This window comes from Podarcis cretensis (genome assembly GCF_951804945.1).
Source record: "Podarcis cretensis genome assembly, chromosome: 8".
Taxonomy (NCBI): domain Eukaryota; kingdom Metazoa; phylum Chordata; class Lepidosauria; order Squamata; family Lacertidae; genus Podarcis; species Podarcis cretensis.
In genome coordinates, this window is record NC_137177.1 from 44,953,586 (window position 1) to 44,972,740 (window position 19,155).

At 38.3% G+C, this 19,155-nt stretch overlaps 1 protein-coding gene across 1 annotated transcript in view; it reads right to left on the reverse strand.

The window, feature by feature from the left end:
- The window catches only part of WWOX (WW domain containing oxidoreductase), a 555,885-nt gene that overhangs the window by 521,788 nt on the left and 14,942 nt on the right, over nt 1-19,155 (reverse strand). Inside the window, exon 5 of the mRNA XM_079988231.1 lies at nt 10,014-10,120. Within this exon, the coding sequence (XP_079844357.1) occupies nt 10,014-10,120 (107 nt within the window). The remainder of the gene's footprint in view (nt 1-10,013; nt 10,121-19,155) is intronic.

The window sequence follows — 19,155 nt, forward strand, 5'->3', positions numbered from 1 at the left end:
TAACCACTGGGATGCAATGAGCTTCTGGGAACAGAACAAAGCAATGTTTTAAAATCAGCACCTGTTACTCTAACAGCAGTGGGCTGACTTCATTCCTGCATAGTTGGTTGGTTTTAAACCAGAATCTATGTGGCTCACCATCAAGTTTTAAATCGACAAGTGTGCATCTGGGCTAAAACTTTGAACTCAGCCTCATTTTGTGGGGGAGAGAGATGGTGGGTGGTAAAATGGGGGCAGAAAGGGAAGGTGAGATTTGTGTTTTGAGGAAGATATGAAGCTTACATTCTGCATAAGTTCCCCGGCCCCCCACCAATAAAAAAACCAAGCCATCAATAAAGCCTCAATGTTCCTCAAATTTCAGTCTACACAAGTGACTGTGAAAGCTGAGACTTTGGCTCAGCACCACTTAACTGTCAACTGTTAAGCAATCCAGTGTGTGCACTCTGGTTTAAGAGCAACAATGGTGGATCAGACCAACATCCATTAGGCCAGAATTATTGCAAAAATCCCACCCAATTGGTCCTTTGGTGGACTACAGCCTCTCTTCTGCCCTCCTCAGCTTATAAGGGAAAGCTTTCATGAGTTTCAAAAACTATGTCTCAGTCTCTTACATAATCTTGTAGATTATGTAACCTTTATAAGTGGTTCATCTCAGATGTTAACAAATATTCATTTTCTGTATAGCAGGGAAGTAAGTAGCTTCTTTCACTGTGTGAAAATTCTGCTTTATTGGTAACATTCTCCTAACACCTATAAAGTTTGCTGAATTCTGAGGGTGTCTTCAAAGTTATTTTTCAATAGAGAAAATAATACTATGTGTAGGATATCTGTTAGTAGATTTTTAAAGACTCACATTAAATTCAATTGAGCAAAAATGGGCTGGGCTCATTTTTCTCCAGGACTTCCCATTGAAACTAATCACAGCATGTATTAAGCCACTCCCCAGAAATTCTTCTGCTGGATGGTTTTAAAATGCAGACAATGAAAAGCACTGCAGAAGCAAAATAAGGCCAATAATATAATTACGGTGGTATGCCTGCATAGTCTGAGTTAATGTTATTATTTGACATTGCAAGGCTATGTTTTCTCCCATGAGTCACAACGGAGACAAGGTTCACCCTAATTGGTTCCAAAGCACAACCTACCCTCAACAATCTTTCTTCAGGACCAGTAATGTTAATTTCTACACGACTGTAAATAGTGTTTGCCAACAATACAAACATGGTAATAAGAGGCTAGGTGGGTAAATAATGTGGTTACAAAGCAGCTTATTTGCATTTTTATTTAAAACTGCCTTCGTTAAAAAGCAGCTCAGATTTCTCTTTGCAGAAGCAGCCTTGGTTAAGAAGTAGAGCAGTAATTACTCTCTTTAGGGGTTCTTTTATATGTCCTTTAGGGAATTAGAATGAAAAGATAAGCAGAATTAGAAAAGGAATCATGTAAAGTATGAAATGTACTATAAACACTTAGTAGTGTATTTACCATAAGCTAAGCTGGTCTTCTTCATTATGGAATATGTAGCATGCTTATATTGCCAGTTCACAGTAGAGAGACTTAAGAAATTTAGAACTGGCAAGTTTACTTCCTCAAAAATTAAATTATAAGCAGAATTTGCTTTATGCAAGAATGAATCTGGAATGTGTGCATTCGTTTATATGTAGACTTATACACACAACCCCAATGTTGTTGGCATTCTGCAGAGATCTACTGTGCACATTCCTATCCCCTTCTCCCAATCTGAGACAAACTTGAACTCCAAACAGCATCCAAACCCATCTACACCATTAACTCCTGTGTCAGGTTTTGTATCTGAAGTTTTAAATACAGAGATTTAAAATATTCCATTTTTACAATTTTGAAAGCTTCAATATATATTAAATGATATGAATAAATGACTAAGGTACTCCAATGCAGATAAACACCAGTGCGTCCTGTTCTCTCAAGTGAGCAGACTCTTAATTCTATATTGGACGTTAGCTCCTGCCCACAAAAGGAAAGAGGAAAGTTCCTGTATGTGAATCCTCATGTTCACTTGGCCATAGGCTTAATAAATACACTTCCTTGTAAATCACCAAAATCTAATGTTGAAAAATTCAAGTAGTAACATTACATCACTTAACCTTTTTGGGACACCTCCATAAGACTCTTGAAAAGTGCCTACCAAATCTTTTAAAGTATCTTCTGCTTACCCACATGAACCAGAGAGGCAGCTTTTGTATTTCAAAATCTAATTACTTTTAAGAAAATTGCTGCATTTATTTGGATCATAAAAATCACATCTTTATTATGTTGGTAGTACAAGGCTAGTGATACACACAGACAAAGGTCTGAAACAGTTCAGCTGTTCTCAGGACATTGATTTGGTATAAATGATATCCACAATTCAACAATGGGCCAGCCTTTCAGAGTGCAAAAGGCTCAACACATCTGCTATATAATTCAGACCCTATTTTACAGTGGTTTCATTACCAACCATAAAAACTGTAACAGTGGAACTGTATAAACAAACTGAACAGTGTTTTTACTGTAAAACATGAACGTACTATAAATATTTGTCTTTCCCTTCTCTCAGCATCTGTAATGAGAGAAGGAAATTCATGCCATATGTTTATAGTACAAGGGGAAAAAAGTGTATCTCAACAGTTCATCCATGCAGTTGTTTGTGAAGCTGTTAAATTGCTTTAATTTGCCCATTTGCTTTTTAACACATTCATTTACTTACAGATCATTAAAAAAAACTAGTGCTTCACTGAATGTTCCTGAGGTTCAGTTGTTGATATTGTCAACAATGGAAGGCATGACCAAAAGGTCCAGGGAGAAACCCAGCCGTCTGCTATTCCGGTTATCTTTGTTTATGGTTGCAGCCACCGTTTCCTTGATCTGCCACTAATTTTCTGCCATTTTAATCTTTTAACTTGGAAACATTTTTATTGCATTTTTCCAGCCAATCAGGGAGCAAACAGTGAATAAAAACAGTCACCATGCCACAGATTTGTTTATGTGATGATGTCAATGAAGGCATGTATAAGAATGTATACAAAGTTGGGATGGGGACTGAGGCATGACTGGCAATATAGTGATAGCAACCATGTTTTCAGCAATAACATGTTTGTTGCTGTGGCTGACTGAGAAAAGCTTATTGTGAAAAACTGCATTGTTTTGCATCAGGTGTGAATAACCTCTGGCCCTCCAGATGTTGCAGCTCCAGCAAGCATCTCCAATGGCCAGGGATGTTTGTCCAGCAACATATAGAAGGTAAAAGATTCCCCACACCTGTCTTAAATGGTGCTACAGAATTACACAGAATGATACGCTAAACTACAATGAATGACTTCAGCAGTCCAAAGAATGCTAATTTATACTCAGAATTTGAAAGTTCCATATTCTAAAAGCGGCTTAAAAGTGCTGATCTAAATTCTTCAAACCATCTCATTCTCAGAATACAAACTGGATAGCTATTTAATTTGTGCATTAAATCTCTAAACATAGAGTATACAGATATAACAAGAATGCCATGAAAAGCTAAGGTATTGGACCACTATCAAAACTTGGATCTGGCTGTTGAATACAATAAAGGATATTAAGGTATAGTTTTTAGAGCCTCTCAGCAAATTTTGCCTAAAATGAGGCTTTAGGAACGCTTAGCTATGGAACTCTGTGCTGCAAGTAAAATGCAGTTTTCAATAATTTAGCAATTTCTAGAAATGGATTAGATATCAGTAGAAAGCAATGTCTGTATTTGCCAGGTGATTATGCCCAATTTTAACTCCCACTCATACCACTTTGTGACTCTTCCGCCCTGCACCACCATTTAATGATTGATGAGACTATGATTTTCAGTCATCTCTAGTGGGACCTGGGAGTAGGAAGTGTGAGAACCCTTGCTCTAGGAAGTAGCAAAACAAACAAATAAATAAAAACCTAGCTTCCCATTGTAGAACTGTGTAAACTCTTAAGCATTTGCAAAATAGTGCTAGTAGATGTTTGCTTTCTTATAATTATCTTTTGGCTCCAACCCTATAATTCTGTTTGTGTATATTCTGAAATATTTCTTAAAGAGCTGGATACAGTCGGGAGCTGTGAAAACCCTACTCAATCATTACTCTTTCATTCAATGGTGTCAATAATATAATACAGAATAAGCCCCTGAGTTCTTCAGCTCATGGGATAGGATTTCAGCCTTCTCCTGAGCAAATGTGTTTACAAACTGTGCCAGAGTGTTTTTCATTAAGCCTTAAAGTCAATTAAGCTGCGAATTGGAACAATCATTCCTCCTTTGCAAAGTATTGATATTTTTTCCCCTGCTCGCTTTAGGGACTTTTCCACTACTCAAGAAGAGATTTATGCTTGACAATTTCTGATTAAAATGAATCATAGCTTTAAAATTCTAATTTCCCTTTTTTCCAGCACAAGAAATTGTCACAGTTTTAAACTGATATCAGCCTCCAACATGCAATGAAAACCTCATGACAATTTGAAAACCAACAGAAATGCATTCTTCGGGTTTTAAGACACAATAAACCACCTAAACATCCAAGAATTGTGGAAAACACTATACATACACCTCTCACATGCAGGTTTTTTATTATTTTCTTCCTTTAGGGGGTTCAACAGTAGTCTCATGGTCTCCATCTTTTAACCTTGCAACAACCCTGTGTGGTAGGTTAGGCTGAGAAGGAGACTGGACAATGGTCACTCAGCAAGCTTCAGAGCTGAGCAGGGATTTGAATTCAGGCAGGTACAGTGGTACCTTGGGTTAAGTACTTAGTTTGTTCCGGAGGGCCATACTTAACCTGAAACTGTTCTTAACCTGAAGCACCACTTTAGTTAATGGGGCCTCGTGCTGCTGCCGCGCCGCCGCTGCGCGATTTCTGTTCTCATCCTGAAGCAAAGTTCTTAACCTGAAGCAATATTTCTGGGTTAGCGGAGTCTGTAACCTGAAGTGTATGTAACCTGAAGCGTATGTAACCCGAGGTACCACTGTACTCCAAATCCATGAAGTTGAGGCTATGATAGCCCCCCCGCCCCGCCCTGCAATTTTGAAGGGGCCTTCGGGGGGACACGAAGGGACTGGGAGGGAAGATTGGGGAAAATAAAACTGAGGCACTAATGAAGTTACAAAGCTGTTGTAACTATCAGTGAGAATTAAGGAGCAAAAACCTGTTGGTCTCTCAGCTGTGTCAGTGAACTGGCCCAGCTTCTCATCTCTCTACGCTGCAGCCTGATGGAATGGCTGCCATCAGCCACTACATCACAATGGTCACCAAAGGCTGTATACAAAAACAAAACATTAGAACCAACTTTAAATACTAAACCAAAGAGCAGAGCAGAAAATCTCTCAAAACCACAAGGAGCAGAATCAAAGATTCACATGATATAAACTATTAAAAGCCACATGGAATAGAAGTGTTGTTTTTTTCACCTGAATGTAAGCAAAATGGGACCAGTTTAATCTCTGTTGCAAGGGAATTTCATACCACAGAAAACATACAAAAGCACCTCAGAAGAAAACTGTAATCTACTCTCAGGTTTGCATGGCAGGAGGTGGCCTTTCTGATATCCTGGCCTTAAGGGCTTTATAGGTAAACATCAGAACTTTTAATTTGGCCTGGAAATAAATCAGAAGCTAGTCTTTGATATAAAACAGGTATAATGCAGTCTTATAAGGCACACATCAGAAAGCAAACTGGCTGCAACATTTTGTATCATCCATAGCTTTCAAACACTCTTCAAGGGCAGCACCACATAGAATGCACTGCAGCAATCTAAACAGGATTAGGCTGACAGATCAGCAAACAGCTCAAGGCAATGTAGTAAGTTTCAAGGCTGACGTGAACCACACAGGGATCTGAACCACACTAGCTCTGGAACTACAGGCATTAACTGTGGGATTAAGAATTCAACCTTACTGAATTCAAGGCAGAGTTGAATATTTATGAAGAAACCAAATGAATTATAGTCAAGATACATCACTTCTGGGTCCCATTTTTGATCAGATATTATTTTCTTTTCAAGTTATGTATCCCCCCCCCAACAGGTCTTGGCATCGCAGTCTGCCACTGTACCAGAGACAACACTGGCAAGTTTTTGAACAGTGGCTTTACCACAAAAGTGACAAGCTTGGCACCAAAAAATTGCTAAAGGAAAGAGAGAGAGAGAGAGAGAGAGAGAGAGAGAGAGAGAGAGAGAGAACATATGCACATGTGCATTGTCTCCAAAAACATAGCTTAATCATCCTCTGGAAGTTTGTATTTAATTTTTTACAAAATACCTAGTGTGACACATTGCATTTTAAGGATTATTATGCCAAATTTAAGGTCAGGTTTATCAGGATCGCCCTTTTTTTTGCAAAGCTTATTCATATGCTAGAAGTGGAGGATATAAACATTATTTTCATCCAAATGCCTATTGCTTTGTGGCACTACTGATATAAATGGAAAAGAACATTTGTGTCAAATATACATATAAAATTTACATTTAATACAATTCTCAGAACACATGTCTTATCAACATTATCAAATTATTAAATTGAGCTATTGCAATCAGAACATTACAAGTGTTGAGAAGCCAACTGTTTGCTTTGAACGTGGAATATATTTCTGTTGCTATTTCATAATTCATGTTCTAAGGTCTCTCCTGTCTCAACTGCTAGCATCGTTGACGTAAGAGCAGATAAGTCAATAACAGTCAGGGGGTGGGCAACAATGTCCTGTTGTGATATCAGAGCAAATCAGACAATGGCATCACGAGTTATAGCAAGCAAAAGATCACAAATGGAAAGCACAGGTATTAAAGAAGAGGTTTTTGACAGGCAGCTTTCTTAATGGCCACTAGCAAATATCAAACACATATATGTGTGTATGATTATAGGCCTCAGCATTTTAATAGCAGTACCAATCAGCTAAAATTTATCAAATAGATTTTTGTAAAAAAAAATCTTAACTTTATGTAGCTACTCTCTTTTATCTCCTACCCAAGATTGCTTGCATTTTGATGTAAATATTAAGCATTCTGTAATTCATCAACTAATTCTCTCCTAGTTACACATTTCAAGTAATTAAAGTTCAGTAATAACTTATTCTTTCTGCTCCAGCACCTGCATTTCATTTGTTTATTTTCCCAGAGTCATAAATCTGAGGGACTGTCAAAGTGCCATAATATTAGTGCAATAATCAAAGTTAATTAGTCCCTCTCAATAAACAACAACAAAGTCATTACAAAGATGCATTGAAGGTGCTCTAGCTACCCACTTTACAGATGAGATTGTACTGCAAACAATTAGGAATGGGGAATGGTTAATAAATAAAATGCATTTTTTTCTGAAGTAATTTGAAACAAAGACAATGTGGGACCTTTGTTCTTCAATTCATTCCCAGAAATGCTCACTTCATACTGCAATGATGAGATAGGTGCATTAAACTCAAATCTAACAACAGCTTCACATTAAGCATGAAAGGAATACAGCCATCTCCAGTCACACATCAGGGAACCATGGCCAGTTGTGGTTCTCAAGTATATGCTGCCAAACATTTTACCATATATGTACTTATTGCAGAAAACACCAATGTAGTGACAGACACAATTGCTATGTAAACTGTGAAGCAACTAAATCTTCACAACGTTGTAAGGTTATTATAAGGCTGTTTCAAAAGATGGGTTCATGGTTCATTTCATAGGCCCGGAAAAAAAGTTATATAAGCAATAAACAAAATCTCTTAATCCAACATGATATTCTTTGAAATTTCAGGTTGAGTATTTTCATATACACACTCATTTATTCCGCTAATTACTTAGAGATAATCGTAGCATTAACCTTTGGTGGGTGTAAAACAGTATTGCATTTAACAACTTAGCTGATCTCCATAGGCAACTAGGAATTCCAGGCAGGCTAGCAAGATAATTCTGTCCCTGATTAGCTGGTTTTCATGCTAGTTGGGTAGGAAGGAAAGCCTTTTTCTCCATGACCAGCTGAAACGTAGGCTGGTAACCTTTGTGGCCTTATTAGGTTATCGTTCAGTGTAAATTCAGGTCCTCAAGTGAACCAAATGAAGACATGAAAATGAACAGTTTATAATAACTTTTTCACAAGAACCAGATCCATTTAGGCAGCTCCATTTTAAGTCATAAATTTTAAAGAATTACTTAGCAATGTATTTAAACCTACATTATTAACAGTACAGTAGCCAACAATGGCAAAATTAGCGCTGGTTCTAAACGGAAAGCTAATCAGCAGTCTTTGAAATACTTATTTATCTATTTGTGTGGACAGGCGGGGTCCCCCCAACCCCAGGTGACCTCCGATCGGAATAATGACTCAAGACAACATGCTATGGGATTAAAATTGGCCACAACTTTATTAAGTTTCAGATGTAGGGAGACCTTGGCTCAGGCTTTGGGCATTTATCCTTCCCAGTCCCCAGCCAGGGATTTGGGCGACTTCAGGGTTATCCAGAATGTGTGGGGATTGGGCTGGCTCTGCAGAACATATGTTCAAGCAGAGAGCCTCCCCCCCCCCCCGTTTCGCCATTGTTGGAGGGGAGAGCAATGACAACCTCTCGGTGTATGGCCAGTGCCTCCCCTCAAGACCCCTTTAACGGGGAACCCTGGTATCACCGACACAAAGGGGGGGCGCATGGGTCACTGCTTCACGCCCCACTCCCATTTAGGTAGATAGACTAAAGGATTCCGCCCAAGGCCTGAAACCGCCAAAGTTGTGATGTTTTGCTACGGGAAAGGCAAAACCTTCCAATGCAGGAAAATTCCTTTCCAGCCCTTCAACAGCGACCCTGACGTAGCAGTGCCTGCATACCTGTGGAGAAAAGGTTAACCTGCAAAAGAAGACTTAACTGAGGGAAGGCAGGGTGGGAGAAGCTCTGGAGCCGACTGCCGCTTCGCAGGTAAGATTCACCTTCTGTTGTGTGGGCAGGACGGTCCCTCCTCCTACCTGGCTATTCCCCTGGCAACGCGTCCCCAGGCAGGATTGGGCAACTGGCTGAGGTAGGTGGAGACCCCCAGGTATCCAGCCTGGGGAGGATGAAGCCAGCCCAAACTACCAGGAGTCGCACTGGGATCCGGGGGGCTGCGTGCAACCACGCAAAAGGCGCCCCCTTTTGATGTGTGGAGCGGTCATTATTTAGTTCCAAATATGGTGTGTATCTTTACTGACAGCTACAATATTTTCATTTACATGTTTCTGTAAAAATTGCAGAAGTTTCACAGAAAAACACAACAGGTAATGATTGTGTATTCTTCCTCCTCTTCCACCTTCCTCCCCCCCCCCCCACGTCAAAATTTAAAATGCATGCTTCTTAGAACAGGGACCTCGTTACACTGCAAAGTACCATACACACCAATAAATAATGGCATACGTCATCTTCCCTGCTCGCAGTATTATTTATTTATTTTATTAGATAGTCATACAACAGGGTGACTTACTATCCATTTTAAAAACATACAAAATGGTTAACAACCACCATAATTTTAAACCTTCCAATCAATACATAAAACACCAGCTTTCCATCGGGCAGAGGAACACTAATCAGCAACCCAGAGAAGCACTAGCATAAAGCCTTGACTCAGCTGGCTCAAATTCCATCAAATGCCCAGGTGGAAAGCACAAGTCTTTACCTGGTGTCAAAAGATGCCAGTGTCAGCACCAGGTAGCCCTTGGTCCAGAGAGCATTCCACAGGCTCTACAACCAAAAAGCTCTCTCTCATCTAATCAAGCAATGACGAAAAAGCAATAGTTCAGGTAGCTTCAACCCCACCCCTTACCAGTGCCTCCCAAGCCAATCTTCAGTGTTAGGGTGCAAGTCAGATAGATAAAACCTGGTATCAAAATACATTTTGAATTTTACCCAGGGTTAAGAGCAACAACCTATAGCTAGTATTAATCATGGCTACGGTTGTATCTTTCCTTTGATACAACCCTCCCACTCTTTTGAACACTTTCTTTTCAAGAGCTTTTGACCTTTCTACAATACTTATTGGTGCCAAGAAACAACTTCTCTTACCCATTCTTCCATGATGCGTTGGACAGCGTCATTAGCTCTTAACGGATTTCGGCAGGCAAGGATGACATGTGCACCATGTAGCGCAAAGGACTTGGCTGTTTCAAAGCCTACAACAAAACACATATTGAGAACATAAAGAATCAGAATTTAAAGCTAAGCAGCAGGTATTAACTAACAACCAAGAGACTGGAAATATCTGGATTCTATCTGCATACTACAATATATTGATTATTGAGTCAAAATGTTTTTACCATACTTTCTCATTAAAGTTCAAAAACTGAAAACCAATAAAAGAATTAAAATAAAACCAAATTGAAATAGAGGTATATATTCAAACTGCAACATTACATTTGACCAGCAGCCAAGTCTATTATCTTTTATAAGCTGTTTTTAGGCATAATTTTGTGAATCTGATTTTTAAATGCTGATATTCTCTACTTTGATTCCCCCCTTTGCTTGTGATTTTTAATTGTAGTTTTAATATGTACCATTATGCTTTAAGTATTGTTTTTAATTATGTAATTTTTTCTGCCTAGTGCAAAATAATTTAAAATAAAAACAATTCTTAAAAAAACGAAGTTTTTAGGAAATTTAGAGATTTTAGCAACAATCTAAGTGTAATCAAACTTGGTGCAAGGAGTGAATGTTGGCACGGTTGACGCGGCACAAGAGAAATGGACTAACATTCATAGCGGCACACCTAACCTATAGGAGCAGAGCCTCAGCATACATAAAATTTATATAGAAGGCGGCATACTCAAATTACTCAAATGGCCTGAAATGAAGGTGAGAAAAATGTTCACTATCTATTCAAATCACTTCTTTACCATGTCAGTACCAGTTACAGATAGGTAGCCGTGTTGGTCTGCCATAGTCAAAACAAAATAAAAAAATTCCTTCCAGTAGCACCTTAAAGACCAACTAAGTTAGTTCTTGGTATGAGCTTTCGTGTGCATGCACACGAAAGCTCATACCAAGAACTAACTTAGTTGGTCTTTAAGGTGCTACTGGAAGGAATTTTTTTATTTTGCTATGTCAGTACCAAGCATACGTGGAACTTAAGTGAGTCTTTTCTCTACCTGATATCATTTAACAGTCAACCATCCACCCAAATGCACTGCAGAGGGACTTGAGAAGTGGATTCAAGAAATAACTTGCTAGAAAGAATTGTTACGTATCCCAGGAGTCATGCTCGCATGTTATTATGATTCCTACTCCACTCTAGGGGCCCTCAGTGTGGCTTACATAATACACACACATTAAAATGCAATTACAATTGTATTTTGAAAAAGAAAACTCAATTAAGAACAGAGAAATTAGATTAACAAAGTGACAACACCCTTGGTCCCTGAATAAAAATGTTACGGTGTGACAATTGGTGCTCACTGGGAATACTCACTAAAATGCTCAGTTCTCATGGTGTTGTATTGGCCATTTGACCCTTGCGTGCTCCCTTCAGCCCCTTGTTTATGGGTGGTCCCAAATGGTAAATGGGTTCTTATACAGAAGGGAAATTGAGGCATGGGGGAAAACGCTGAAGATCTGAGCTTTTTAATGTTAAAACTAGGCTAACATAAAAGTGACTGATACAATTGTAAAACTAACTTCGAGGTACATTGGCAGTTGGAATTTGACAGTAGAACTTGAAATTAGAGTATTCTGACATTGAAAAGATTTGCATATTTGCCCCTTTTTCAATAGGAAAAATCAAATTCCTATCATATCATCCACCATGTATTTTGGAAAGTGGATTGTCTGTCTGTCTTTTCGTCCTCTATAGGTTTGGCCTCCTCTCAAAACACAGTTGCCAAACTTGGTATGAAGGTTTTTGAGGTGGGGGTGGTAGTCTTTGTTGAAGTTTGGGTGCCAGGCACCATTTTGAATCTTGATGGCAGACTGAAATGTGACTTTGTCATGACAACCCATTTTTTGATGTTACAGATCTAAAATATGCTGATGTGGACCACGTCCGTGAAGATATTGTTGCTCCACTGGTGGTCCTTCACCAGATTTGGCATGGCTGAAGTGGGATAAAAAAGCTTTTAATTAATAAATACATTTTATTTCAAATGGTGGTATCACAGAGCCTTTCTTCCAAGGCACCCAAGTTGCATTCTGCTTATATATTTGTAAATAAACCATATTACCAAGGCAGGTCTCCAGTGTGCACTCATGTGAAACAAATCTAAATGCAGTATGTAGTGAAAACGAGCAACTCTCTGAGGCTCTCCTCAGATTGATCCAGGAATTTTCTAAGTTTCATGGGGTAGCAACTTATAAAAGATGTCCCAAAGAAACCTGAGAGCTCTGAAGAATGTTCCATACACAGCATCAAACTGCCCCCACTCAAACACAATCTAGCCATGATATACACCTTAATAACTTCAAGTTACTTACCATAATACTAGCAGCACTATTCCAAGTGTGGCTGAGGAATTCTAATAAACCAAAATATAGTGCAGTTTTGATATGTTTAATCTCCCATCTTGAACTGTATCTGAATATAGACAAAAACCTGCTCCTTGATCTCAGGAACCACCATGGCAGCATTTGATCATGACATCTTAAGAGGCATCCAAATGCATAGCAAGCAACAACTTTGCAAAACATAGACTCAAAATCGTTAATTAAATAATACTCCAGGGCTAACAGTAGCTTCAGGTTGGTGGAGGAGGGGATGTTCATCAGGACTGCCTCACAGGAGGAAGGGGGCTAACCCCTTCACTGATTTAAAAATTGTCTAGTTTGGTCCTCAGATATAGCAGTAGGATTCAAGAAAGGAAGAACACAAAGAGCAGAGCCCAATTGTTTTGCTAAATTCCTTCCTGTTATTTCACAATACATTATCAATGCCCATAGCCAACTTTTCCAGCTGTGACAACTGGTAGGAAATATAGCAGCAGGAATTATTAGGTAGTTTTGGTGCATGTTTTTGATAGATCAAATAGAAAATTTCCTACCAAGTTCTCATGATACTACAGCATGATGACTTCCAACTGTAAACACTTGAATTAGCATATGAATACTTAATACGACAATAATATAAGTATATCAATACCAAGAAATTGACAGAACAAGGTAACTATTTGTTCCACTTTTATTTTAAACATGCTGCAGCATCCATTTAAACGTTGTTTACCCAGGGAAAAAAAGCTATTAAACACAGGCTGCTTCACTTCTAGAAACACCCTGGGGCAAGAGAAATTTAGTTTACAACACAGGGTATAACTTAGATTATAGAATCAACAGACACCACATAAAGTTATACCATTCTCCGCAATTACATGCTTACAGTATTTAAGTCTTAGCAATTTTCCTGCTTGCCTTTTTAAAGCCATTCATTGTACCGAGCAACTTTAATTATCTGGGCAATTCATTGCACACAGATGAATCCAGTTTCAACACATGCAACCTTTCTAATTCCATTCTAAGCAAATGTAGCAAGGAAACTTAAAAATTGCAAACATTATTAGCCAGTCATGCATTTTACTGTTTCAGTAAAAATAAGCATTAATATTGAATTGTATTTGTATTGGTTTTAAAATTAGTTTCATACTGTAATACTAACTCCTCACAATTTATTACTAGTCCAACTAAATAGATATATGAACTGAATGATATCTGACAGCAAACAAGTGTTGGAAGAAAGATTTTTTTTATCTAGGAGCAGTTTTCAGGTATCGGTAAGTCTCTTAAAATAACAGAACTAGGTTAAAATGAAAAGAAGGTATTTTAGGCTTTTAGGCTTTTGTGTGTAAATCAGGATAGGAGCAGGAGATACAAATCTCAGAGTTGTTTTATTTATTTATATTAAATTTCTATACTGCCAAGGATCAGAGGGTGGCTTACAATATAAAAACACAAAAATGCATACCATAGTAAGAAAAAAATCCTCAATAATCTCCACACACACAATCTAAAAGGCTATAGATTCTTTAATTACCCAAAGGCCTGGGAGAAATGTTTTTGCCAGGTGCCTAAAGGTATGTAATGAAGGCAATGTAATGAGCCTTCCTGGGGAGCGCATTCCACAAGCAGGGAGCCACCACAGAAAAGGCCCATTTCCATGTTGCCACCTTCTGGACTTCTCACAGAGGAGGCACACAAAGAAGGGTCTCAGATGACAATTGTAGCCATTCATTTCTCTGTAAAATTCCCAGATATTATATGCTATGTAGGTGTCTGAAACAGTGTAACAAGAAAAGAAATATGTAAAGCTGACTTATACTGAGTTAGTCTACTGATCCATCCAGCTCAGAACACTATTATTTACTGTCTTTCCCATGGCTACCTGGAGATGCCAGGAATTATACCTAGGATCCTTTGAGTGCAAAGCATGTGATCTGCTACTGAATGTGGCCTTTCTCCTGTGCTGTTTGAAAGTGTGCATCTCCCAGAAGTTTTGCAAATTTCCATATGCATATAACTTTACCTATATGGTGCTGGTAGCCGGAAATGAAATATTTTTGCAATAACCCCCTGCACTAGCTGGATTTCTGTTTAACTATTACGTAAATAAATAAATACATAAATAAAAGTAGAATATGGAGACGCAGGAGAGAACTGTACAAAGTACAACCAGTCTGAATTTAAAATGCCCATGCAAATTCAGGTTGGGGCAATAATGTTCAGTATAACAGTCAAGTGTGTTATAAATTCTAAAACGACCAACCTAAAAATCTCATGAGACAGGACTGACCCAACTAGTCTCCAGTTGAAAAAACTCTTATCTGACCCCCTAGTGACAATCCTATTTTTAACAGGAGTAAGAATTCAAGCATGATGGAATATAAGCCTTACAAAACTTTTTAAAGCCTCAAATCCAATACTCGGGCTTTGGTTGTTCCCTCATCCCTAGTGAACCCTTAACATTTTATAACATTTCATGTGAAAGTTTAAACATTAAAAGCTCTATGCAGAACAAAATGTTTTCTTAATTTATTAAAACTGCCCATTTCTGCTTCTTTTTCTACAGCACCAAGGCAGTGTAAAACAGAAAAATACTTTGTAATAATCAAACCTACCCACTGACCAGCATACAGTGGTACCTTGGTTCTCAAACTTAATCCGTTCTGGGAGTCCTTTCAACTCCCGAAACCATTCAAAAACCAAGGTGCGGCTTCCTAATGGCTGCAGGAGCTCCCTGCACTCCATCGGAAACTGTGTCGGACGTTCGGCTTCTGAAATTTTTTCGTAAACCAGAACAGACACTTCTGGTTTTGCAGCATTCAGGAGCCAATGTGTTCATCAACTAAGTTGTTTTGGCCCAGGGAATACACCTGAGGCCCTTCCACCTTGAGTTTTCTTACTTGGGAACAATATCTGAACTAGCTCAGTAACTGGTAACAGAAAGTCTGCTTTGGGGCTCCAATTCCACCTTCCTAGTGCTCTTGTACCTTATCTACAGAGGCCTAGTTTCTTTTGCTTCCTATCAGTTTCCATCAGGAGTAATATCAAGGACGGTTTATTTTTCTGACATGATTTGTCATGGCTTCAACACATATTTTTAAGGTGTCCATCTTAGGTATAGATCTGAAATCATACATAGTGGGTTGTACCAATGTTAGTCCTACTCAAAGTGGATCTACTGAAAATATTAGGCACCTAATCATAGAATTATAGAGTTGGAAGGGATCCAGAGGATAATCTAGTCCAATCTCCATAACGAACTTAGATGGTAACTTCAGTTGGTCTCCTCTGAACAGAACTTAGCTGGATACAATCCTGTGCATGTGTGTATATAAAACCATGAAGCAGAAATTAGTTGTAAAGTATCCAGATGTATCCTTTCACATACTGCTATTTGATGCAGCAGGTTTCTTTTAGCAGGAGAGCGTGAAAGATGATTTTTGAAGATTTCCCTTCCTCTGCATCCTAAGCTGCTCTTAAGATTTCCTAATTCTCTACAGCAAACTTCTGGGATGGCGCACACACAAGGCAAATCAGGAAAAATGGTACTAGATCAGGAAGTCCTCCATCTATGAAAGACATAGTTGGACACTATCCCAATGGTTGTATCCAAAGTTAATAATATGCAAAGTAAGCCCATTTAAATTAATGGACATGTCTAACAGATCCATTAATTTCAATCAGTCTACAGTGGTACCTCTGGTTACATACTTAATTCGTTCCGGAGGTCCGTTCTTAACCTGAAACTGTTCTTAACCTGAAGCACCACTTTAGCTAATGGGGCCTCCCGCTGCTGCCACGCCACCGCTGCAAGATTTCTGTTCTCATCCTGAAGCAAAGTTATAATACCCAAGGTATTATACTGTAACCTGAAGCGTATGTAACCCAAGGTACCACTGTACTCTGAATCAAGCTTACCTATTTATAAAATATGAAAATCTGACAGGTGTGTTCATATAGAAGTAATTGGTGTTCCCTGTTGAATATGTACCACAGTAAACAGAGGTCTGTTGCTCTATAGCACATGAAATACAAAATTTAAGCGAAGGTTTCAGAAGGTTTGGATGAGCATGAATAGCAAAGTGCCATTTTCAAGAACAGGATTAAGGAAATGTTGCAATTACCTATTTAAGTCTTCATTTTGCTAATCATGTACTTTCAGTGTAGTTTAACATTTGATGAAAAATTTAAGACACACTTTGCCGGAATGTGCATCTAAGGGAATCCATCTTATATGGATTAAGGGAATAAAGATAGAGTATGCAAACAAAATATATTGCCTAATTTATCAATTCTAACTTCCCATTAAAATAAGAGTCATATGATATATGTTAACATTTGTTAACTAGCTGCAAAAAGGCAAAGTAATATGTTGATGTACACAAACAGGGGAATAGAACCAAATGTTTAATCCAATTGTAATAACAGCCTATTCAAACAAACAGACAAAAATAAATAGATGAAGCAGATCAAATACCCACTAACATCCAAATCACATTTAGACAAGATGTGTGAGAGGATTTTTTCTTTCTGTGGCTAAGCTTATTCTCTGGCACTGCCTACCTAGCGAGTGTCCTCACTCAGATACTTTGTTATGACCTTTCACTATTTCTTTAAGAAGACATTTGAACTGCCAAGTTGTTAGTTTTAACTTCCCAGCGTAGTTGTTTTGAACTACTTTATTTGCTACCATTCTGCATATTAGTTTGCATTTCAAACGTCTTTATTATTGTGTACACGAACTTGAGTATTTTAGTGAAAAGGTGAAATAGGTATACACTGTATTTAGTAGTTAAATTACATTGAAGCCAGCATAATGCAGATTTAATCTATACTTCTCAAAACTAGTTTTACCTCCAATCCTAAGCATAGTGCCAAGTCAGCCATCCTTTTACAATGTGTTCTGCTAAAGGTGAACAGTCACAGCACCTTTCATATTGAAGTGAGGTAAAGCTTTCACAGGTATCAGTACATTATGATGCAGGAAAGGAGACACTGAGATTCAATACAGTTGCCCTCATGCTCCTCTATCAAGCAGGCAGCTGACCATGTGAGTGGCTACAGCATTCAGTGAGATACTGGGGTTGGGAGAAGAAGCAAAGAGAATTTCCAGATTGAGTAAAACAGCCCATTATTGTCACTTTTTACAGGCTTCTACTTTACAGTCCCAAACACTTTTTGGAAGTGCATGCTTAAGAGCAAACACAGCTCGGCAACTCACAAATGAAACTAATCTCCACTTAAGTATTCTTGTGCATGCATGTTTCATTAGCAGAAATCTGTATTTAGTATATCTGTATTTGGTATATTCATAATGTAACTGTTTGCTTTACAGCCACTCTTTTGAGGCAAAATCTGTCCTTTTCCTCTGTGGTATCAATATAATGGAAAAAATGACCTGCATCCAGAAGATGGCACACAAAAATTGAGTCATCAGTTAAAATATTCAGTTTATTTAGTTGCATATATTGATAAAGGTAAGTTGTGGTTTCTACTATGCCAGCATTTCCCGGCTGAGCTTAAAGGACAATCACCTACTACTTTGTCTTTCCTTTGGTTAAACATGATGACCTGCATCCCACAAAAATAATTTCATGTATCCAAGAGAACTTTGAACATCTATTTCTTGAATATCATGCCACACTGTAACCCTCTTTTTCAAGTGAGTGGTTTTTCAACTTTATTTTGTGACATGGTATGAGGTTCTGCTATTCAGAGAGAGAGAGAGAGAAACAGAAAGAAATAAAGAGCACATTAAAAATTACACTGGACATGCTTGAGCCTTCAGCTGAACCTGAAGCACTTATTTGAATCCCTGCCAATATTAGTGAACAAAAACAACACAGACTTCTAATGAAAGCTCAGATTTATGGATATCTCTGTAAGTCAACTTCTTTCAATCTGGTACATCGCAAATAGCAGCATCAGCCTTTAAGAATTTCATATACTTCAGGACAGATGTCTCACTGCCTTCTCTTCAACTGGAACTCTCGGTCTTCAGCTACATGCCATCGGATTAGCCTGTATTAAACCAAATTCCTGGAATTTTACTTCATTTCAGTTAGCAAGACCCCCTTCTTCTCTTTTTCAATACCTACCCAGCAGATTTGTTTCTTGCGACAATCTACAACCCACAGCTTTGTATTTCACAATTGCTCTACCTATTAATTCTTTTTCCATTTTTTTTCAGAAGACAAAGCAAGTTCATCTTCCAGGGAAAGAATGCCTTTGTGAGAATGAAGTTTAACAGAAGGTAGGTTTTCATGCCCACAGCAAAATAGAGCAGGAGGGGGTACTTGCTACTCAACAGCTTCTTCTTCAGATGTGAAAATTACTGTGCAGCTCCTCTGTGAGCAAGCTACTGCAGAACAGAGTACTAATTAAGCATTAAGGAAAAACAAAATTAGTTGCATGTTTTAAATCTCCTTTTGGCAAGTACAACAGTGCAATATTAATACAAGCAGTTTCATAAAATTAAAAAGGCATATTTCATCTCAGATGAAATTAGAAGACTGTTTTGTCAGCTAAAGTGTGCTGGATTTTTTCAAGCATTAAACCAACACATTTTCTCTGAGTTGGGAAAACAAGTGTGACTTCTAGACACAAATGGAACCAATGGCAGTTTCCTTAGATCATTTTCTATTTATTCTTCTATTTATACACAGAGAGATCAAATGGACATTAGGAATCAATTAACAAAAGACAATAGCCCCCCCCAACAAACATACAAGTT